This window comes from Carassius gibelio, chromosome B9 (genome assembly GCF_023724105.1).
Source record: "Carassius gibelio isolate Cgi1373 ecotype wild population from Czech Republic chromosome B9, carGib1.2-hapl.c, whole genome shotgun sequence".
NCBI lineage: Eukaryota > Metazoa > Chordata > Actinopteri > Cypriniformes > Cyprinidae > Carassius > Carassius gibelio.
Window position 1 is genome coordinate 20,497,909 of NC_068404.1, and position 20,046 is coordinate 20,517,954.

The window sequence follows — 20,046 nt, forward strand, 5'->3', positions numbered from 1 at the left end:
GCTTGTAGTCTATCAATGAAAATTAACATTACAGTAACAATTTCATTAGTTGGTTATGTACGAACTCAACATAACTCCAAATTAATGTCATCATGAATTTCACATTCAAATGGAGGCTGTGAAATAATTTTGCTGCTCATTGCTGGTCTGTATGTTTCAATTAACATTTTTCTTTAATTTTATTTTAACATCATTTTTATACACCAATGACATCATGTGCTCACCCTCATGCGGTTTCATATTTTTTTTTGAAAGATATATATATATATATATATATATTGGAGACACATTGTTGCTTGTGTTATTTAAGGAAATGTCTGATACCTTCTGATTTATAACGTCACACACCTGGCTTTAGAATGAATGGCTGTACTCTGGCTAGCTGGTTGGACTTAGCTTATTTCTTTTCTTGAAGTAAAAAAAAGCGTATTTATGGTCGGTGTGATAAGCTCTAATGGACAGCAGTAAAACAACAGGTCCATTTTCATTTGTTGGAATCTTTTCCAGCTGGAACGGTCAACAAAGAGCCATTCTAATCTTTTAAGAAGTCAAGCCACATTAGGAAATAAGGGTTTTAATGGACTTGGTTTCAGACCTTTTCTTTTAACGAGAACAATATGACATGCCCATAAATGAAATGCAATGTTCTATTGCTGTGTAATGAGAGAATATAGAGGGCAGCACGTAGAGAAGATCAAGATTAATAGTCTCCATTGAGCTGACTTCCATTGATTTACGATTGTCTTAATTAGGTCAAGTATGCCATGAGAGTATTAAAACCTCTCACCTTTTTTACAATGTAAAATGATAAAAATGTGCAATTCCCAACCGCAAAACATTATGGAATCCTAATTGTGATTCCACGCTGTGAACTTCAAAACGTATTGACCGACTGCAGCCAAACACATTACACCAAAGGATATTTGTTACATTCATTAGAAGCTCAATAACCTTTCCAAAAGGAGAAAAAGACAAAGTCTGACATCTTACCTTCTACAAACTTAAGATCAAACACTAATACCTGTTTTCACTGCTTCAGTTAAAATTAAGGAATGTTGTTATTAGTAATTCTCCTAAAAAGCCCTTCAGCATTGACAAAGACTTATTAAGTATGTTAATCTTTCCTTGATTGCTGTACTAGTCTATTATGTGCAAGATAAGGATTCAGATAATGCAATGCATTTGTATTTGACCCACTGTAATAAAAGTATGAACACAAACTGCTTTATGTGTCAGTGTTCTTTGGTTCACTGGTACAAGGATAAACCATGATTAGTGTTTGTAATCTGAGTTAAGAGGCCGTAGCTATTGCATCAGACCAAGCTGGTTTATTTTAGTAATGCCAAAATATTTCCATGCTACTTTTGACATGAATTCAAATGGTTTCTTCAAACAGTTTGCATGAGGAAATCTATTGTTATGTACTTCACATTTAATGGATCTTAAAATGTATATTTCTGATAACAGAAAACAAATAAACTTAATGTACCTGACTACAGCACACCACTACATCAAATCAATATTGAAATACTGCATCCGGAAAGTCAAGAAAGGTGAAGCATGTCCATTCTACCATTTAAAGTTTTAAGGTCAGTATGATTTATTTTTATTTTTTAAAGAAATTGATTTTATTGATTGATTTTTATTGGTGATCAAAAAGACATTTATTTAATTTGTTACAAAAAATATATATATTTCAAATGAATGCATTATGAAACATTCTATTCACTGAAGAATCTTAAAAAAAAAAAAATTATGTTGATTTCTGAAAGAACGTGACATTGACGACTTTTATATTGTACTAATATTTCGAAATATAGTTTTTTTTCTGATTAAATAAATGCAGCCTTTATTAAATGTCTTACTGACCCAAAACTCTTGAACGGTAGTGTAGAGCTGATTTTAGTCCTGTACAATTACATGTAACAATAAATGTTAGCTTAATTCACTGTATTCATATATTACTGTACATCTCCTTCATGGCAGGAATATTCAACACAAAATCACAGACTGCAAACAATTCCAGTTACTCATGTTGTTCCTCATTAATACTAAGAATACACAATAAAGTAGCACAGCAACATCTCTGCCAGAGATGTACCCAGAGAATGAAAATTAATGTGCATTATATTTTGACTCACTTGGAGGGAGAAACCTTGTTTTATGTTTCTCATATTACGGGTTACAGAAAGTCGGCCTGTTTGATTTATGATACCAGTGTTTAAAAGTCATATCAATTTGAAATCCTACTTGACTCCATTTAATGAGTGCTGTGTTGTATATCTCTGTACGTGTATGAGCAACATCATTAAATGCATTCTCTCAAGCGATGCAACTGCTGACATTTCCCATAGTCGTAATAAACCAAAACAAAAGAGCCTGTGGATGCATAGAAGATGGAAAAGCCCTCACGCTGGTGGCTTATACTGTTCTTTGTAAACACCAGCAAAAAGGAGCTCATTAAACATAAAACTCAGGGTCGGACTGCTATTGTTACAGGTAGAGAACAAATTAACCACTCAGTTTTTCCTCTTCCTTTGTTGTTAATCATGTGCAAGACCTTTATGTACAAAGAATTTGGTTTTGGCATGGAAGGTGGCCAGGATAGTGAGATCAGCTCACAAGCATGGACAAAAACGCCACCAGAGGGGCCAATGAACATGGCTGAGGCTCAGCGAGCCATTGGTGGGGGCAAAAAAAAAAAAAATAAAATCCCTGGCTTAGTCTTTTGGGCTCATTCCAGGCAAGGTGAAGATGGAGCAATGTCAACACAGAGACAAGCACAGCAACAGTGACAGAGAAGCTCCGAAGACGTTCACCGCATAGATGGGCTGCACAGGGAGATGTCCACGTCCGGTTGGAGGGGGCTCGCAACACTGATCTGCAATGAGATGGAGGGGAGAGGGAACGGGAAGGAGAAGGGAAAGACATACAGAAGGTGCGTGGAGCCAGCACAGGGTGGTTACGCACACAGAAGGTCACGCGAGAGAATGAAAGGCGGTTTGTTCACAACACCATAGCAGGGGGTTAACAGAAAAGATGATTGCGAGAGTGCAAATGAGATAAACAGATTATTTGGGAGCAGGTCAGGAAATAAACAGGGGTGAATGTGACAATAATGTTGACATACAAGCAAAGAGCGAGTTAGCAGTCCAAACCAGTGTCCGTTGTAAAGGTTTGATTGAAAAGATTTCAGGGAATTTATAGGCACACAGAAAGGGAAGTTTAGTGGCAGTTCATTGCAAAACAAAAAGCACAGCGATTTGCGATGTGGCCCAGAATGCGTTGCATAATTCATTAGGTGGGAATTGGAGAGCAGGATTGTTTAGAGTGAAACAACGAGACGAAGCACAGTAGAATTATAAATAAGAGTGTGGGCCAGTGGGGATGAAGGGGTGCAGGCGGAGAGGGAGAGAAAAAGGAAAGGATGAGGAGGAGTTGGGAGAGAATATACAAATGACATCGAATTAACAAGGTAAATCCAAGATGCTGAGAAGCAGTGCTGTCAGCACACACACACACTCACTCTCTCAGATGTATATCCATGCATGCACTGACACTGCCTCTAGGAATTTTTCATATATAATTGGACAAGTTCAGACAGGCATTTTGTCCCAAAAGCAGATTGCAAGGCATATTCTGTTTGTATTATCTTTATCTATCTATCTATCTATCTATCTATCTATCTATCTATCTATCTATCTATCTATCTATCTATCTATCTATCTATCTATCTATCTATCTATCTATCTATCTATCTATCTATCTATAGTAGTATTTGATGGCATTGTGAGGACGTTGCCCTCACCACTTTATGAAATAGCTTACAGCTACACTTTTGTGTTTATCAGTTGCATCCCCTAATATAAACCCACTCACGGACAGCAGCAATTTTGCTTGCGTCATTAAAACAAACATTGTTATTAGAGCAGATATGAACCTGGGACCCCACACACTCAAAGTAAAATGCTTACATCGACACCATTACACATTTATCCACTATTCCAAACATCTATCAAATAAATGAACAAAAGATCCAGGGATCAACAGTGGCAGGAAGTTAGAAAATAACAACGTACATTCCAAAAAGTTAAGTAAAACTCCACAAGTTTTTCCAGCATGTTTGCATATATATTTAAACCGCAGGTACCATTAAACCAAAATCACAATACCTTGACCAGCACTCTTAAAATGGTCTTTTTCACATTCTGTATTTCCAAATAAATCAGGTGGAAAATGTTCTCTTCTGTTTACAGTAGATCATGTGGCTCACATGATTAAAATTGTGACGTTATTTTTTTTTATGCTTTTAGCCTTCTAGGGATCCCGCCCCCAACAAAGGTACAGAAGTATTGAGAGTTGCCAAGTATTTGACAGAGCTATTTTTTATTTTTATTTAACCTTATATTTGCATTAGAAAATAGTAGTTATGCCCGTTTCTTCTGGCTAGTTCATCACCTTCACAAGCTATCAACCATTGGCTACATAGTGCTTGTGTTTGATTCTTGAATGTTTGTGATTTCATGGTGACCACAGATCTGTTGGGACCAAGTTAGCCAAATATTAAAAGCCTTCTCATAAAAGCATGACTTCAAAAGAGATCCAACTGCAAAACGTACATTATCGTTCAGCCAATCACAGTGACATGGAGGCACTAACTGCAAGACAGTTAGACATATAAGCATAATTAGTTTATTTTTGTGGTGCCAATTTCTTTCTTGTTCATTTTTCCTAAGGGTGCTTCCTCTGACAAATCACCTGTGATTAGGACAGATTAGGTTACTCTACACATCTGATTGTGAATGTGGGATACACACGCTCTATCAAGTGTGGGTGGGTGGCAAGTGTGCTGAACAGTAGAAGGGCATATAATTATAATAGGAGACATATAATTTAAACTATAGATGTTGTGAGTGGGGGATAAAGTGCTGTAATCGGACTCAATTTGTCATATGGAAAAAAGTACTCAGTGTGTTTTGTGGAAGTGCGTGTACCTGTGATATCAGGTTTCTGAGGCATGGAGAACTTCACAAAGGTGGGTTCAGACAGGCCTTTGACGTTGCGTGCGGTGATTTCCACCTCATACTGTGTATTCCACTGGAGCGGTTGCAGCAACACGAAATCATTCACACCTGGAACCAGTTTTGTCATCCACTGTTCTTCTTTATCCTGCAAAAGTGTTTCATAAAATTCACACAAGCATGTAAGTATATTATATTAACATTTGCTTTAGGGCACATTTGTCCTCACTGTATTGTAATTTTTAGACTTCAACTTGTTACTGTTTGAATAGTTGCTACATTCTATGCTGAATGACAATTTTGAAGGGTTTGGCTGAGAAAAGAGGAAGCATTGGCTTTAGTGTACCTAGGACAAAACCTATAATGAGTGTCTTTGGAATCACCAAACACAGTGAGACACACAGAGATGAAGCAAATGAGGAGATGCTGAGACTCAAAAGGGGAAATCTATATTTATATATACTAAATATTTATATATAAATATTATATATTTATAAATATGGTTATAACTACAGAATTACATTTGTGCTCTCTCTCTTATTTAAATACAGATAACTAACACAACACAACACATTAAATTGAGATATTTCGGAATATTATTATTAATTATTATTTAAATAATATTTTTTTAATATTATTACATAACAATGCAATACATTTTTTAAAATAATTTTTCAGCACACAGCTCAGCACACACACACACACGTTTGTTTTTGTGAAAAGTGGGGACATCCCATAGGCATAATGGTTTTTTTATACTGTACAAACTGCATATTCTATGGCTCTTCACCAACCCTACTCCTAACCCTAACAGGAAACTTTTTTTTTTTCACTCATTCTGTATGGTTTATAAGCGTTTTGAAAAATGGAGACATAGGTTATGTTCTCATAAGCCACCCTCTCCTTGTATAATACCTATGTCATACCTATGTCATTATACAGAGTTGTGTCCTGATATGTCACAAAAACATGCCCCCCCCCCACACACACACATACAGTATAAGGCCATTATTGCTCTTTTCTCAATCAAATTGACACACAAAGAGAGTAAATGAGATAACTGCATAAGAAAGTGGCCTGAGAGGCCATCTGCTCCTTTTTCCTTGGAGCAACAGATTCAAAACAGATTCTTTTCTCTAACCCTCAAATTTTTCCAAAACCTTAAACAGCTGAAACACTCGAACACATCCATTATTCTCTTTGTGTCCCTGCCTGCAGAACTTCTGAGAATGAGTGTGTGTGTAATCTAAAATAACGTGTGCGCGCTTGTGTGTTCCGGCTGTTCTGCTGGCTAAAATTTTGAAACAAAGTCCACACAAGCTGCCTTCAAAAAGTCATTGCTTTTATATTTTGACATTTTCAAAACGCCTCGGCTCTTTAAAGGCTAAATGGTTGAATGTGGCTTTCACATGTTGACAGTCCTTAGGCGAGCTGTCTCCCCAGACTGTGACATCTCCATTTCTCACCTCCACATGCACGGGCTATCGGAAACAGAGCAAATGAGAGAGAGAGAGATAAAAAGAGAAAATGAGGGAAAGAGTTCAAATAAGAGAAGGAAAAGATGCCAGCGGACCTTATTAAGGTTGAAGAGGAAGCGAAGCATTACAAAACACAGCAAGACAGACAGAGATGAAGCAAATGAGGAGATGCTGAGGCTCAAAAGGGGAAAAACAAACAGAAGGATTGTGAGAGATAGAGAGAATGCTGTGGTGAACGTGTAAACATGCTAGTGTGGTAACACTCGATAACCTCATGACCTGTAAACAAAGTTTTGGATTGTGAAACTAGGACGACAATTCACAAGGAACAAAAAATGCAGTGTTACACAAGGCTTTTTAAGAGTTCTGACACTTTATGATCTCAGCGTTTGCACCAAGTTCTACTCTAAGTCTTTTGTCTTTAATTTGCCCATTAACAAATGATTTGTTCCTGTTTCGAAGGTGTTTACTGAGTTTGAATTGGTTTTGAAAGTGACATACTTGGCAATGGATCTTGTTTATCAGCATCTCTTAGACAAGAGCACAGCGTCTTTAGAGAACATCATGTGTTCGAGAGTGATGAAACGCTGTAAAGTCTCTATATGAAGATAGTTTGGGCATGTTTTATGTAAATGACTAACCTTGGGCCTGTGGTCATTGATTTAATGTAATATTCCAAATTCATTAACATTAGAACAAGGTTAAGAACAAATTTGCGTGCGTATGCACAAGCTGTGTATCAGGTGAACATTTTTAATGTTTTAAATGTAAAATAAAAAAAATTAAAAAAGTTCTTCTGTGTACAAATATGAAATAATCTGTGCAATAATTAGTAAATGAGACACATCGTTTAATTTATTTCACAATTTAAGACACTGACCCAAGAGGGAGGTTTGTAAAAACCTGATCCCCCGCCCATAACCATTCATCTCTCTTTCCCAGACACTTCCACAGAACACTTATATGCTGTCATACCTGACACACAACAGTTTAGTGAATGAGTGAAAAGCCCCTAAAACGGCAAAATATATTGTGCAAGAATTAGTGAAGCATGTTTTTATCCATACTGCTGTGGGTGCTGGTGCATAAAGGGGTATGGGCTCAAACAAAGAGATGTTTTTTCACTGCTCATTATTGAAACTATCACCCACTAGTCTCTACGTCTTTACTTGAATAACTCCCTCTGCATTCCAGCTCAGTCTCACACTCTACACTCACAAACAAAAATCAAACAAACAAACACAGGATCCTGTTTAGTGATGTTTTTCTCCAGCTTGTTGATGGCCAAGTATTTCAGTTCGTAAAATAATGTTCTGCTGAACACAACCAATCCCCCAAACAAGTGAGAGTCATGAATATATCAGTGTGGTTGTGAAGGGATAATGTTGAGTAATCACATTCTCACAACAAACTTAGTTCATTCATGCACAACAAAAAAGTCATGATGGGTATGTTTTGTTTTGGAGGATCTTGTAATGCCTTTGTTATATACAGTATTTGACATCTGTCTCACTGTAGAGCTGCGATGGCTTTAATTTTATGAAATTAATTTGAATTTATTTTTAAATAAGATTTATTTTTAAAAGACTAATATCTATAATATTATTGGCATAAATGTGTAATTTTGACAACATCCACTTCATATTTCTAATATTTTTTCACAAAAACTAAAAACAACCACAATTTGTTTTGTTTAAAAGGGATCATTAAATATTAAAAAGTATCGTGTGCTCTCCAAGGCCACTGTTAAAATCAATAATACAGTAAAAAACAGTTATATTGTTATTACATCATTACAGTTTTAAATAACTTTGATATTTTAATAAATAAAAATATATTTATTTATTTATTTGTTACCCCAGTCTTGTTACATAATGCTTCAGAAATCATCCCAATATTCTACATTGTATAGTCTTATAATAGTCTTATAAAACTGGGTTCTCAAGAATAATGTCTAATTAATATCAGTGTTGAAAGTGCTGTGCTGTGTAATACTGTAATTATCTGGAACCGTGATACTTTTTTTTGAGAACTGCATCATTTGACACAATTTGAATGTATTGTTCATTCAAATTGAATAATAGTATTGATTTCTTATTAACTTCTTATTAATGTCTTTTGAATGGTAGTGTAGCTCAGCTCACTTACTGTTTTGTATTTGACAATATACTCAAGGATGGGCATTCCTCCATCATCCTGCTTGACCAGACCCAGTCTGTATGCCTTCCCCACCCCTCGCTGACCCTGAACTGAAGGGGGACTCGGCTCTCCTGAATATCGAACAAAGACAAAATAATGTATGAATGGTCCACATTCATATTCATAACTGGTTACAAATGAACTCAATGGTTAGCAGCAACAAACTACTGCAATAGCGTAACGGCTAAAGGTTGTTTTCTGCAACCAACCGTATTTAAGGGTCAAAGCAGAGGGCACTCACGTATGGGCAGAGTTTGAAAGCTCTCTGTGCGGCTGAACTCTCCTTGACCTTTTCCATTCACCGCAGCTACTCTCACCTCGTAGGTTGTGTTGGGCTCAAGGTTAGTGAGCAACACGACTGCTGTTGAAAAAAAGAGAGAATGATAAAGACAGAGAGATATGTAAATGATTGTACCAAAGTCCCAACTGGTCTCCTAAATCATGTAAATGGTTTCAAATGATTGTTTTCTCCAGTCATGCTCTTGACAAACAGGCCTTTTCAAGAATACGTAGCTCAGAGTCCTTGAAGTAGCCTTATCTAATATGATTATCGAATGTGTTCTTAAAGTTCCTGCAGACCCATCTTGGTGTGGTAAGTAAAGAAAAATCTTATTAAGCACTGTAAGTTTAAGCTGGTCTGGAGTTGTATCTCCCACAACTCTTCTCACTCTTCTAGTTTGGCCCTTGAAGCCAGTATGAACTGAAATTTTGGCCAATTCTTTTCGAAGTAATGTGTTTTGTGTGTGAATGCAGTGAGAATGAAGTATTCAAGGATTCAAATATCAGCATAAACGTATAATGAAAGTAATCCTGCCTAAGATCTGAAATGAACTACAAATGCCACCAGTGTTGGGCAGTAATGCATTACTTAGTAACGAGTTACTGTAATTTGATTACTTTTTTAGAAACAGAGTAATCTTACGCGTTATAATTTTCGAAATAGTATTAGAGTATAGTTACAAGCCGAGGTCTCTTTACGTTACTGCCTCGTTACATTGCTGACAGAATGCAGTGTTTAACAATCTAGAGATTGTAAAAAGGATGTAGCACACACACAGTCAAGTGCCAGTGAATTAGAGACATGCTCCAGCAAGACCCGATGCAACATAGTTCAGCGTGTGGGACAAGACAAGATAGACTCGTGTGTGGGATTCAGGATAATAAAATGATTCACGGGACTCCAATAAAATAGAAATATCTAAATATAAAATACCTAAAACAAATAAATTGTTATTCATCTATTGCACAAAAGCAACATGAACTAATATCAAATATAAACCATTAGCAGGCACAAGTCTATGCAGAGTTTCTACACGTGTTTGCAGCATTGAGCAATGCAGTACTGAAATTTGCATGCTCACATTTCCTCTCATTTTAGCACACACATTGTAGACATTGTGAAATATTAATTATGCATATATTTATTGTGTTATAACAGAGATTTGTGAGACTGCATGAACTGAGACATCTTTTAGAGATTATGAATGCAGCGCTCTTTGCTTGCATTCTGCCAAAACCATGCATGCAGCAGCTGCTTGCTTTAGTAAAAAATAACAGTCTTCTGTGAATGCTGATGCTTTAATAACAAATATTTATCAGGAGCGTGTATGCTGGGATTTCATAAATTTCATAGAGAAAAAAAGTAATGTAACTAGGAATGTAAATAATTACTTCTGAAATAAAGTAATAAGAACAGTAACGTGATTACTTTTAAAAGGAGTAATCAGTAATCAGTAACTTGCCCAACACTGAATGCCCCTGCTGTCAAAGGAACCATATTTGATTTGGGATATACAGTGGAGAAGAAACTTGTCACACACCCATGTGACCTTAGAACACTTAGAAGTTGTATAGACATGTTTATGTAGTCCATTTATGTTTTCTTTCATTTTGTAGTTTGTCAGCCCAAATGGCCTTTTACTTTCATAATATGGAAGACAGTGGAAATTATACTCTTCAAAAATTAATCTTTGCATATTATGAAAGAAAGCAAGTCATATTTTTCATTTTTGGGTGAAATATTTCTTTACATTTTGGTGAAACAAGAAATCAAGACTACAAATGTTTTTGTAGATATTTTTAAATTATTTAAACATAAAATTTTTTAGTAATCAACTGCTTTGAACACGTCAGCAATGTGTGGTTGTGGAAAATGAGCTTTCAGGATTCAAATGTTTTTACATGATTTCGGAAAGTTCAAAAGAACATCATTTATTTTGAATAGAGATCTTTTGTACTGTCAGTTTGAATCAGTTTATTGCATCCTTGAATGCAAATATTTATTTCTCTCTTTTCAAGAAAAGAGAGAGAGCTAATCAGCAGTACAGTAAGTGGAAACTGTTGCTTCATCTACTATTTATTTGGTGGTTTACCACAGGCATTGATAAAACCCAGCAGTGGACAACTTTGTACTTACTCTGCATCCCCTGTGATTTCACATCCTTCCAGGCCTGTGAGCTGATGTCTTTGTATTTGACCAGGTAGTGACTGATGGGTACGCCGCCATGGGAGTCTGGCTTCGTGAAGGTAACTGTGGCCACGCGCTGTGCCACAGAGCTCAGCCGAACAGAGTAAGGGTTTGAGGGAACATCTGTGACAGAGAAATTATGGGTCAGGGGAAGAGAGACTAACAAACGACTCCATTTATGTGCCGAGGCCACAGTTTCTGAGAGTATCAAAGGATCTGGTTGTGTGTTTTTCTGCAGGGTTGAAAGCACAGTTATAGAGATGCTTTCAGGGCCTTACAAGCCAAGCTCTCTCAGCATGAGACTTTTCAGTCCACAAACACAGTCAGCTAGAAATGACTGCACTGTACTCCTGTCGTACCATCTTATATTAAAAAAAAAACTTCAATGAAGATTGAAAGTTTAGTAAAGAATAAAAAATCTAATGAAATCAGAGAAAAGTGAATTAAGCCAGAACAGAACGAGTTACAGGGGTTTAAATATAACTAAAGGTATTCCTACAGCTTAAAATCCATTATAAAATCATGGTAATACAGTGCCTCTTTTGATTTTTTAATTTGTAAAACAACCATATATTAAAATATAATAATCCCAATCAAATTTATAACACATATATACACTTATATATATTTTCCCAGATAAAATGTCTAAAACGTAGAGCAATACACTATTACTGGGAGATGAAAACGTCATCAAACTAGCCCAAATCTGATAAACTAAAGCACTATGTGCGTGATATACATACAGTTCTATGAATGTGCAGGCTTAATCATAAAATAAGCACCAAAATTAGCTCATAGTCAGGAAACACAAATCATCTGATACAAAAACATGTCGTACCCTGCCTGAACCTATCACGCACGTCCTTTACAATAGGTGGTGCAGAATAGTTTTTTTAATGCTTGGTTTTCATGTTTTTTTTTTTTTACCTTGCCAAGCCAGAATACACAAACTGCTCTGAATAACAAACATCTGAGAGTGGGAGAGCCAAGACTGCCGGTGAAGAGAGAAATAATAAATGAAACAGGGAGAGACAGCAAGAAGATAGAGAGCAACAAATTTGTGTGTGTAATAGAGGATCACAGAGAGGAAGTGACAGTGAGAAAGACAGTAGGACAGAGTGAGACATATGGAGGAATATGCTATGATGGACAGAAAAGAGAAGTTGTGCCACTTAATCCACTTCCACCTTTGCCTGTCAGCTAATACGAAATATATAAGAGGACACAACTAAGACAAGCACATAAACACATATACATGCACTTTTATTGTGTCGTACACTTCAAGATGCAAACAATATAGTGGAGTGATCTGCATTACATTTGAAGTCTACTGCCATAAGCTCGAGTAAAAACACATTATCACCAGCTGTTTTGAAATCTAAGCGTGTTTTCTTCTAGCACTGCCATGGTGTTCAGCCTGATACACAAGTCTTTATTATCTGCCGAGGAGCTCTGTGAGGAGATTACATGTATGTGGAAAGACCTTGAGACTGGTGGGGACTTTTAATGTACCTAAAGTCCATTCAAGCCTTAAAGGTGAAGTGTGTAACTTCTGCGACACCAAGTGGAACTGAAACAGTTGCCATTGGCTGAATTGGAAATTGACATTTTAGACCCCAGGGGATCACAGTTTGGATGATCAGGATGTAAATAACACTACCTGGTCCCAAAAAGGCTGTGTTTCCATTGAAAGCTATCAAAAGCAGTCATCTGTTCAATTTAATCAATTGTTTGAGCTCTTAAAAGTGTTTATCAGTAGATGTTATCTTCTACAGGTCTAGCAACTGCCATCGAGATGAATAGGAATACTAACGGATAACTCAATAGAATATTGGGAATGACATCTATTTTCAAATAATGACAGATGCTAAAACCATGGTGAGCATTTGGGGATCCTGTTTGAATCTGAAAATCTTTTTTAAAATTTTGCTTCATTAATGTCACAGAAATGACACATTTCACCCTTTAAGGCTTGTAAGGATCATAGTGACGTTAGAAATCTTAACTTGTGTCACAGTGTTGACAGTCCTCCGGAGTTTCTACGAATGACCCATATTATTGTCTGTACATGTTATACTGGAATATAAGAGAGTAGGTTAACAAACAGATTTGAAACCTTTACCTTTGTCACACAGCTATATACAGATGCATTAATCATATGAATTAGTTGAGCCATTGGTAAACACTCACCTGCCTGAGCTAGGATGAACTCCTGAAAGCGCATCCCAATGTTGTTTCGGGCTGTACAGTTGTAACGGCCAAAATCTCTGTCTGACATCGGGGTAACCTGAGGAACAAGGTTGTGTTAGCGTGATCGTGCATACATTTTTTTCTTGCTGCACGTTTATCTTGTTACGCATCTAATGTCCTTTATTGTTATGTTGTTGATGTGTTCATTTGGTTAGTAAACATAACTGCTGATAAATCATCTGTTTCCAGAGAAACCAAGTGTTGTTGAGTCTTGTTTTGTTCAGATGAGTAAACTAAAAACAAAGGGCAAATCTGCTTGTACCACTATAAATCTTCTCTGCCCACTGTGACCCGTATCACTGATTTACCATTATAGTTCTTGTTAATATTTTAAAAGAAAGTTTATTTTTACCTTTTAGTACTTTAAACGAAAGGGAATACTTTAAAGAAAATCGGCTGAAATTGATTTTTTTTTTTAAATATACTGTATAGATTTTATTTCAGTTAATGTTTATATCAAGTAACTGTTTTTATGGTTTTATTTTTAATGCCCTGCTCTCTTGACAATAATTATAATTTGCACATCCGAATAGCTCTTTCATACTGTACGATATGGTTTTATAATACCGTAGATAGTTTAATCTTAATTGTTTTTTTTTTTTTTTTGCATTTTAAACAAATCTGAAGACAGCATTGAAACTAGATTAATGTTTTTTTTTTCAAGTAAATTAAATGGATTAAAAATATAAATATATCTATAAATATATTTAGATATAATATTTTTTTACTGAAAACTATGTGGTGAAAATCTTATGGTGGTCTGAAAACTGTAATAAAATTAATATATTAAATTAATTTTCTGTTAAGACATTATTGAATCTTATTTAGAAAAAAATGTCCAATGATAAATAAATAATTTTGCAATTTTAACAATTAAAATGGAACAAATAGCAATGTAATAAGTACATTTTATTTTAAAAGGACTCCTATCTAATTGAATGCCACCATTGGGCTAAGGCCTGGATATAATTAATGTCTAACTCTCCTGGGTCTCTTATCTAGATGAGGAAATACATATAAAAATTCAATAGGAATGATAAAAATGTTAAAAACAGGAAACAGCAGTGGGTGGAATACTGTACCTCGAGGAGAGATCTGCCAGGGGCACTGTATACACGCATGTTTCCAGCACCCTCACTAGGGATGGTCAACTTTTCCCGTCTCCACAGCATTGTGGCCGGAGGGTTAGACATAACATCACAGCTAATGTTGACCGGGTTCCCTTCCCATGAGAAAAATATAGTGTGGTTGGTCTGGAACTTTGGTGCATCTGTGAAAGAACGGTAAAGGAGTGCTCAGTAATAGCATGCCGAGCTCTTCTAACAGTCATCCATCAAAAACTCATTCAAGATTAGCTGCCCGATGTCTAAATTAAAATCTAGCATGTACCAGGCAGGTGGGATCTTCCACATACGCGTTAACCAAACGCTTTATCATGGAGTTCTCTTTCACCTGGGTAAAATGGCCTCCTAATCAAACTGAATCTGAAGCATGGCCACTTCTCACCAGTTGCCTCTAAGTTTTCAAAACGACTTGCAAAAACTCAAACCCCTCTTCCCCCACAATGCAGTGGGTGGAGGAAGATTGCATTTGGCAGTATGTTGGAGAGATGCAATGAGGGACAGAGAGTACTGTGGCATTGGGAAATGCTGCATTATATTTGATTTCTCAGTCGTACACCAGTGCCCACCCAACCTCCCACCCCCACACTGGCAGACACATACATACAGTACACAGACAGACAGAAACAGCACACACACAATCACACCCATTTTTTCCATTAAAGAGATTGATGTAGCCCACAGTGTCACATTGGTGACGGATTGAGACTGAATGAATGGGTATATTAGCATCCCTGCTAGATGGTCCGTTCCACTGCACCCCATAATGAGATATATATATCTACCCTGCTGCTGCTACTGATTCGAAGAATACAGGATACAGAATTGTAATTTGAATTATAATTTTGGGAAGAAGAATTAAAATGTAATTTTTGTTGTTGTTATTATTATTATCATTATTAAATATGATTTTGAGTATAAATCACCAATAAATATACAAACATACACACACACACACACACACATATATATATATACATATATAATAGTAACCTTTAAGTGAATAAATATGGCCACAAAACCAGTCATAAGGCTCAACTGTTCATCTGAAAGCAGAATAAATAAGCTTTCCATTGAAGTATGGTTTGTAAGGACAGTACAACATTTCGCTGACATATAACTATTTGAAAATCTGGAATTTGAGGGTGCAAAAAAATCTAAATATTGAGAAAATGGCCTTTAAAGTTCTCCAAATGAAATTCTTAGCAATGTATATTACTAATAAAAAATTAAGTTTTTATATATTTACTGTAAGAAATTTACAAAATATCTTCACTGAACATGATCTTTAGTTAATATCCTAACAATTTGTTTTGAACAATTGACATAAGAGAAAAAAACTATAATTTTGACCCATACAATTTATTCTTGGCTATTAGACCCATGCTACTTTTGACTAGTTTTTTTTAATTTATTTTTTTGTAAAGGGTCACATATGCTTAATTAGTTAAATTTAATTATTATTATTATTTTTTAAATGAAATTCAATTCTTGTATTTTCCCTTTCCTTAACTTCAAATCCCAATTCAGTTTACTGCAAAGTGTGACCAATTCAGACTACTCACACTCAATATCCAGGAACATACTCTTCTGATGTCCACCGATCCTACTGAGAGCCTCACAGTCAAAGCGTCCCCAGTCAGATAGCTCAACTCCAACAATAGTCAGCATTGATTCGCCATAACGGCCTCGCACCTCCACACGGCCATCTGGACTCTGAAAAAAATAAAAAAAAAATAATAAAAAATAAATAAATAAATATATATATATATATATATATATATATATATATATATATATATATATATATATATATATATATATATATATATATATATATATATATATATATCATGCTTCACATATTTGAAAAACCGATAAACCCGATAATCAGAGAGTCAAGGTTGTAGGATTATGTATAAAATCGTGTAACAGCAAGATGTGGGGATTAAGGCATGATTCATGAGGACAGATCCAAACCACAGAGTTTTAGAGGATTCATGGGAGGGAAGGGTGCAGAGAGGCTTTTAACACACCTCAAGTGTTTCTTCTGTGATATTTTGCATACAGGCTCTGTGCCAAGGCAAAAAGCCTATCCATGCAGGATTTTAAGGAATGATAAGTATGCTACCAAGGATGTTCCAAAAGGTAGGAAGCATAATTATACCGCCTTCAAAGATACCTTCTAGTAGACAAATTCTAAAGCAGCATGAAATTGCAATCCCAAGCTAAGAGAATCAATCCAAGATGGTTACTGTTAAAACGTTTGGGTTTACTCTTTTTCTTATTTTTTTTTTTTTTTATTCACAATCCTGAAAAATAATGCATTGTGATTTTCACAAAGATATTAAGTAGCACAACTACTGATAATAACAAATAACAAGATTTCTGAAGAGCATGTGACACTGGAGTAATGGATGTTGATAAAATCAGCTCTGCCATTATAGGAATAAATACCAGTTTTCTATTTTCAATACATTTAAAAACATTAAAAAAATAATCACAATATTACTGTTTTTACTGTATATCTGTCAAATATAAAATAATTGCAGCCTTGGTGAGTGTAAGAAACATTTTGTCATAAAACATAAAAAAAATCATTCAGAAAAATAATTCAAAGTATTTTTATGCTTAGGGTATTGCAATGCTAGCTAAGCATCATGCTAAAGCCATCCTCTTCTAAAATGAACAGAAATGTCCCTTTGTGTGGAAACTGGTTAGTAAAACACACACACACACACACACACACACACACACACACACACACACACACACACACACAAAACCCCATCCATTTAACTACAGCTTCAAATACATCAGGCTTTTCTGAAACTGGCAAAACAAATGTAGATATATGAGAAAATATGAAACAGCACAATTTCAAAATAGATTATCATCACTGAGTACACTGTCAGTCCCTTAAGAACTACAAACAGTCCCAGACCCAGATCTCAGACTGTTTAGCCATCTTAAAAGCAAACAAGTCGAGGAGACATCACACAGACCACAACATTGCTCTGATGTAAATCAACTCTTCAGTTTTTCCCACTGCCCTCTGAAGCGTTCACTGCATAATAAGCAGAAGATGGATGTATGGCAGTGTCAGTTTTGATTAGTGAGAGTGAGCAGTAGTGTGGTTAACGAGAGGCAGTGCATGATGACAGTTTTGAGGCCTGTCTTCCTGTCTCAATACCCCGCTCATCATCTAAGTTGACCAAAATTGCCCTCAGTTAGTCACTCTTCTCCACGCTCATGCTGACACATGCATCACAGCAGCCAGAGCCATTTCCCTGCTGAAAGAAACAGGTCACAGCTTAAAGGGATAATTCATCCCCCAAAAATGGAAATTCTGTCATTCCAAAGCCGTATGACTTTCTTTCTTCTGTGGAACACAAAAGAAAGAATTTGGAACACTGACTTTCTATGCAATTACAATGAAAGGCTTTCAAGCTTCAAAAAAGATGGAAAAGCATCACATAAAAGTATCATAAAAGCAACCCATATGATTTGCACATTGTATTTCAAGTCTTTTGAAGCCATGCAATAGTTCTGTGTGAGAAACAGAGAAATTTAAATCAGACACCAGATCACGATGTGTACATAAAGACTGGAAAAGTTTGATTTGTGAACAGATCATTCAGACCAATTCATTTAAAAGACCTGATTCAAATGAATGATTCTTTCATGAACCACACACTACTTTTTTTTATAACCTTGGCAAACTCACCATTTCATTATGAAAACACCATGGAGAAATGGCTAGATGTCAAGATTTCCAGTGAAAAAACTAAAATCTGAGTCTATTTGTCACCGTTATCTATCAAACTGCATTTGGACTACTTTTGCCATTTATTTATGGTGATTTTTATCATCTGTCAACTTCACTCCTCATTTACTTTATTATACTGAAAAGAGTATCCCAACATGTCCTTTAGAAATCTACATTTTGTGATACATGGAATAAACAAAAACAATTTTTAAGTGAACAAATATTTTTTTTTTTGAATTTTTTGGAACATGGTAGTTGTTACAAACAACAAAACAAGACCCACCACCAGATCAAGGATAGGCTGGCCTTAGGCACCACCAGTTCTTCTTTCAGTGGCCCAATCAATAAAACAAATACATCTACCGTACATATTAATATAACATAAACTACAGTTCGAAAGTTTGGGGTCAGTAAGATGAAATTAATTAAATATATACTTTTACTCAGCACACATGCATATATATATATATATATATATAAAAGACAATAAAGACTTTTACAAAACAATTTCAAATAAATGCTAGCCTTTTTAACTTCTTATTCATTGCAGAATCCTGAAATAAATAAAAAACACAGTTTCCACAAATATGGTTTCAGTGGTTCAACTGGTTTTTGTAATAAGACATTGTAATAACATTGTAATAAGACACTGTAACATTGTAATAACATAATAAAAATAAATAAATCTCGAGCACCAAATCAGCATATTTCTGATTTCTGAAAGATCATGCGACACTGAAGACTGTAGTAATGGCTGCTGAAATTTCAGCTTTGCTATCAGAGGAATAAATTACACTTTGAAATTGTTTAGAACAAAATTTTTTTTAGAATATTACTGTGTTTACTGTATTTGTTTGATCACATCAATGCAGCCCTGGGTGCATAAGAGATGTTTTCAGCAACATTTAAAGATGTTACTGACCCCAAATTATCAAGCATGTAGACATCGAGTGAGTCATACTATTCTAGGCTTTTAATTGGCCCCCACAGACTGTGCTAAAGTGCCAAATGTCAAATCTCTCTCCGCACAGCTCCACCATTCAATTCATTCCTTGCAGTGAATGGTGTCCATTTTGAACTCTTACTTTAACCGTTCAGAGTAAAACGGAAGGGAGGCAAGAGGCTCCCAGATCAATTGTTTGCAACTTTTGAATTCTGAGCACAGGTTCAGTCCCGGCCCCCGTGTAATTGTAGCAGACTAACTCCCCTACCTTACCTCCACATCCCCACAACTCTAAAAGAGCAGCTTAAATCAAACTCATTTTGTTCATACTGAGTGGCGGCAAGCGTCGCTGCTCTCCTACACCTCTTTGTATGAATCCTCTTTTATTTCCCATCCATGCAGGCTATTTTAATCGCTATTCGAGCTGCTCTTGCTAGATTAACTGTGATGGGGAGTCTTTTCTCAGTTCCTCCCTGGAGTCAGGCTCCGTTTGCCTCTATTGTTGATGCCAACAACCCACCTTTCACAGAATTCTAATGATCTTTGACAGTTTCTGTACCCATCATCTTTCCTGCCTGGCCGCTGCAACCGCATTTGCCATTCTGCAGGCCGCATTCACATTCAACACAAACACGGAGCATGCCGTTAGGAAATGCAGAGCATTATTGGAGGACAGAAAGCCTTCTTCAGCCATCAACCAGTACACAGACTGAGCGTGCCTCAGGGCTTTGTCTCTGCCTGCTAGTCTATTATATCCTCTAATGTCCATGACTATTACAGTGGGCTTGAGCAAAGACT

General features: G+C 36.0%; 1 protein-coding gene across 4 annotated transcripts in view; it reads right to left on the minus strand.

Annotated features, from left to right (window-relative positions):
* Positions 1–20,046, minus strand: part of ncam2 (neural cell adhesion molecule 2) — a 176,581-nt gene that overhangs the window by 10,015 nt on the left and 146,520 nt on the right. For 2 of the 4 annotated variants that reach the window (XM_052566328.1, XM_052566327.1), the window contains exons 9-15: positions 16,102–16,252; positions 14,498–14,685; positions 13,356–13,452; positions 11,115–11,288; positions 8,940–9,059; positions 8,648–8,769; positions 4,995–5,169 (exon numbers count right to left, since the gene is read on the minus strand). In XM_052566328.1, the coding sequence (XP_052422288.1) occupies positions 4,995–5,169; positions 8,648–8,769; positions 8,940–9,059; positions 11,115–11,288; positions 13,356–13,452; positions 14,498–14,685; positions 16,102–16,252 (1,027 nt within the window). The other 2 variants (XM_052566329.1, XM_052566330.1) reach the window with 2 other exon arrangements.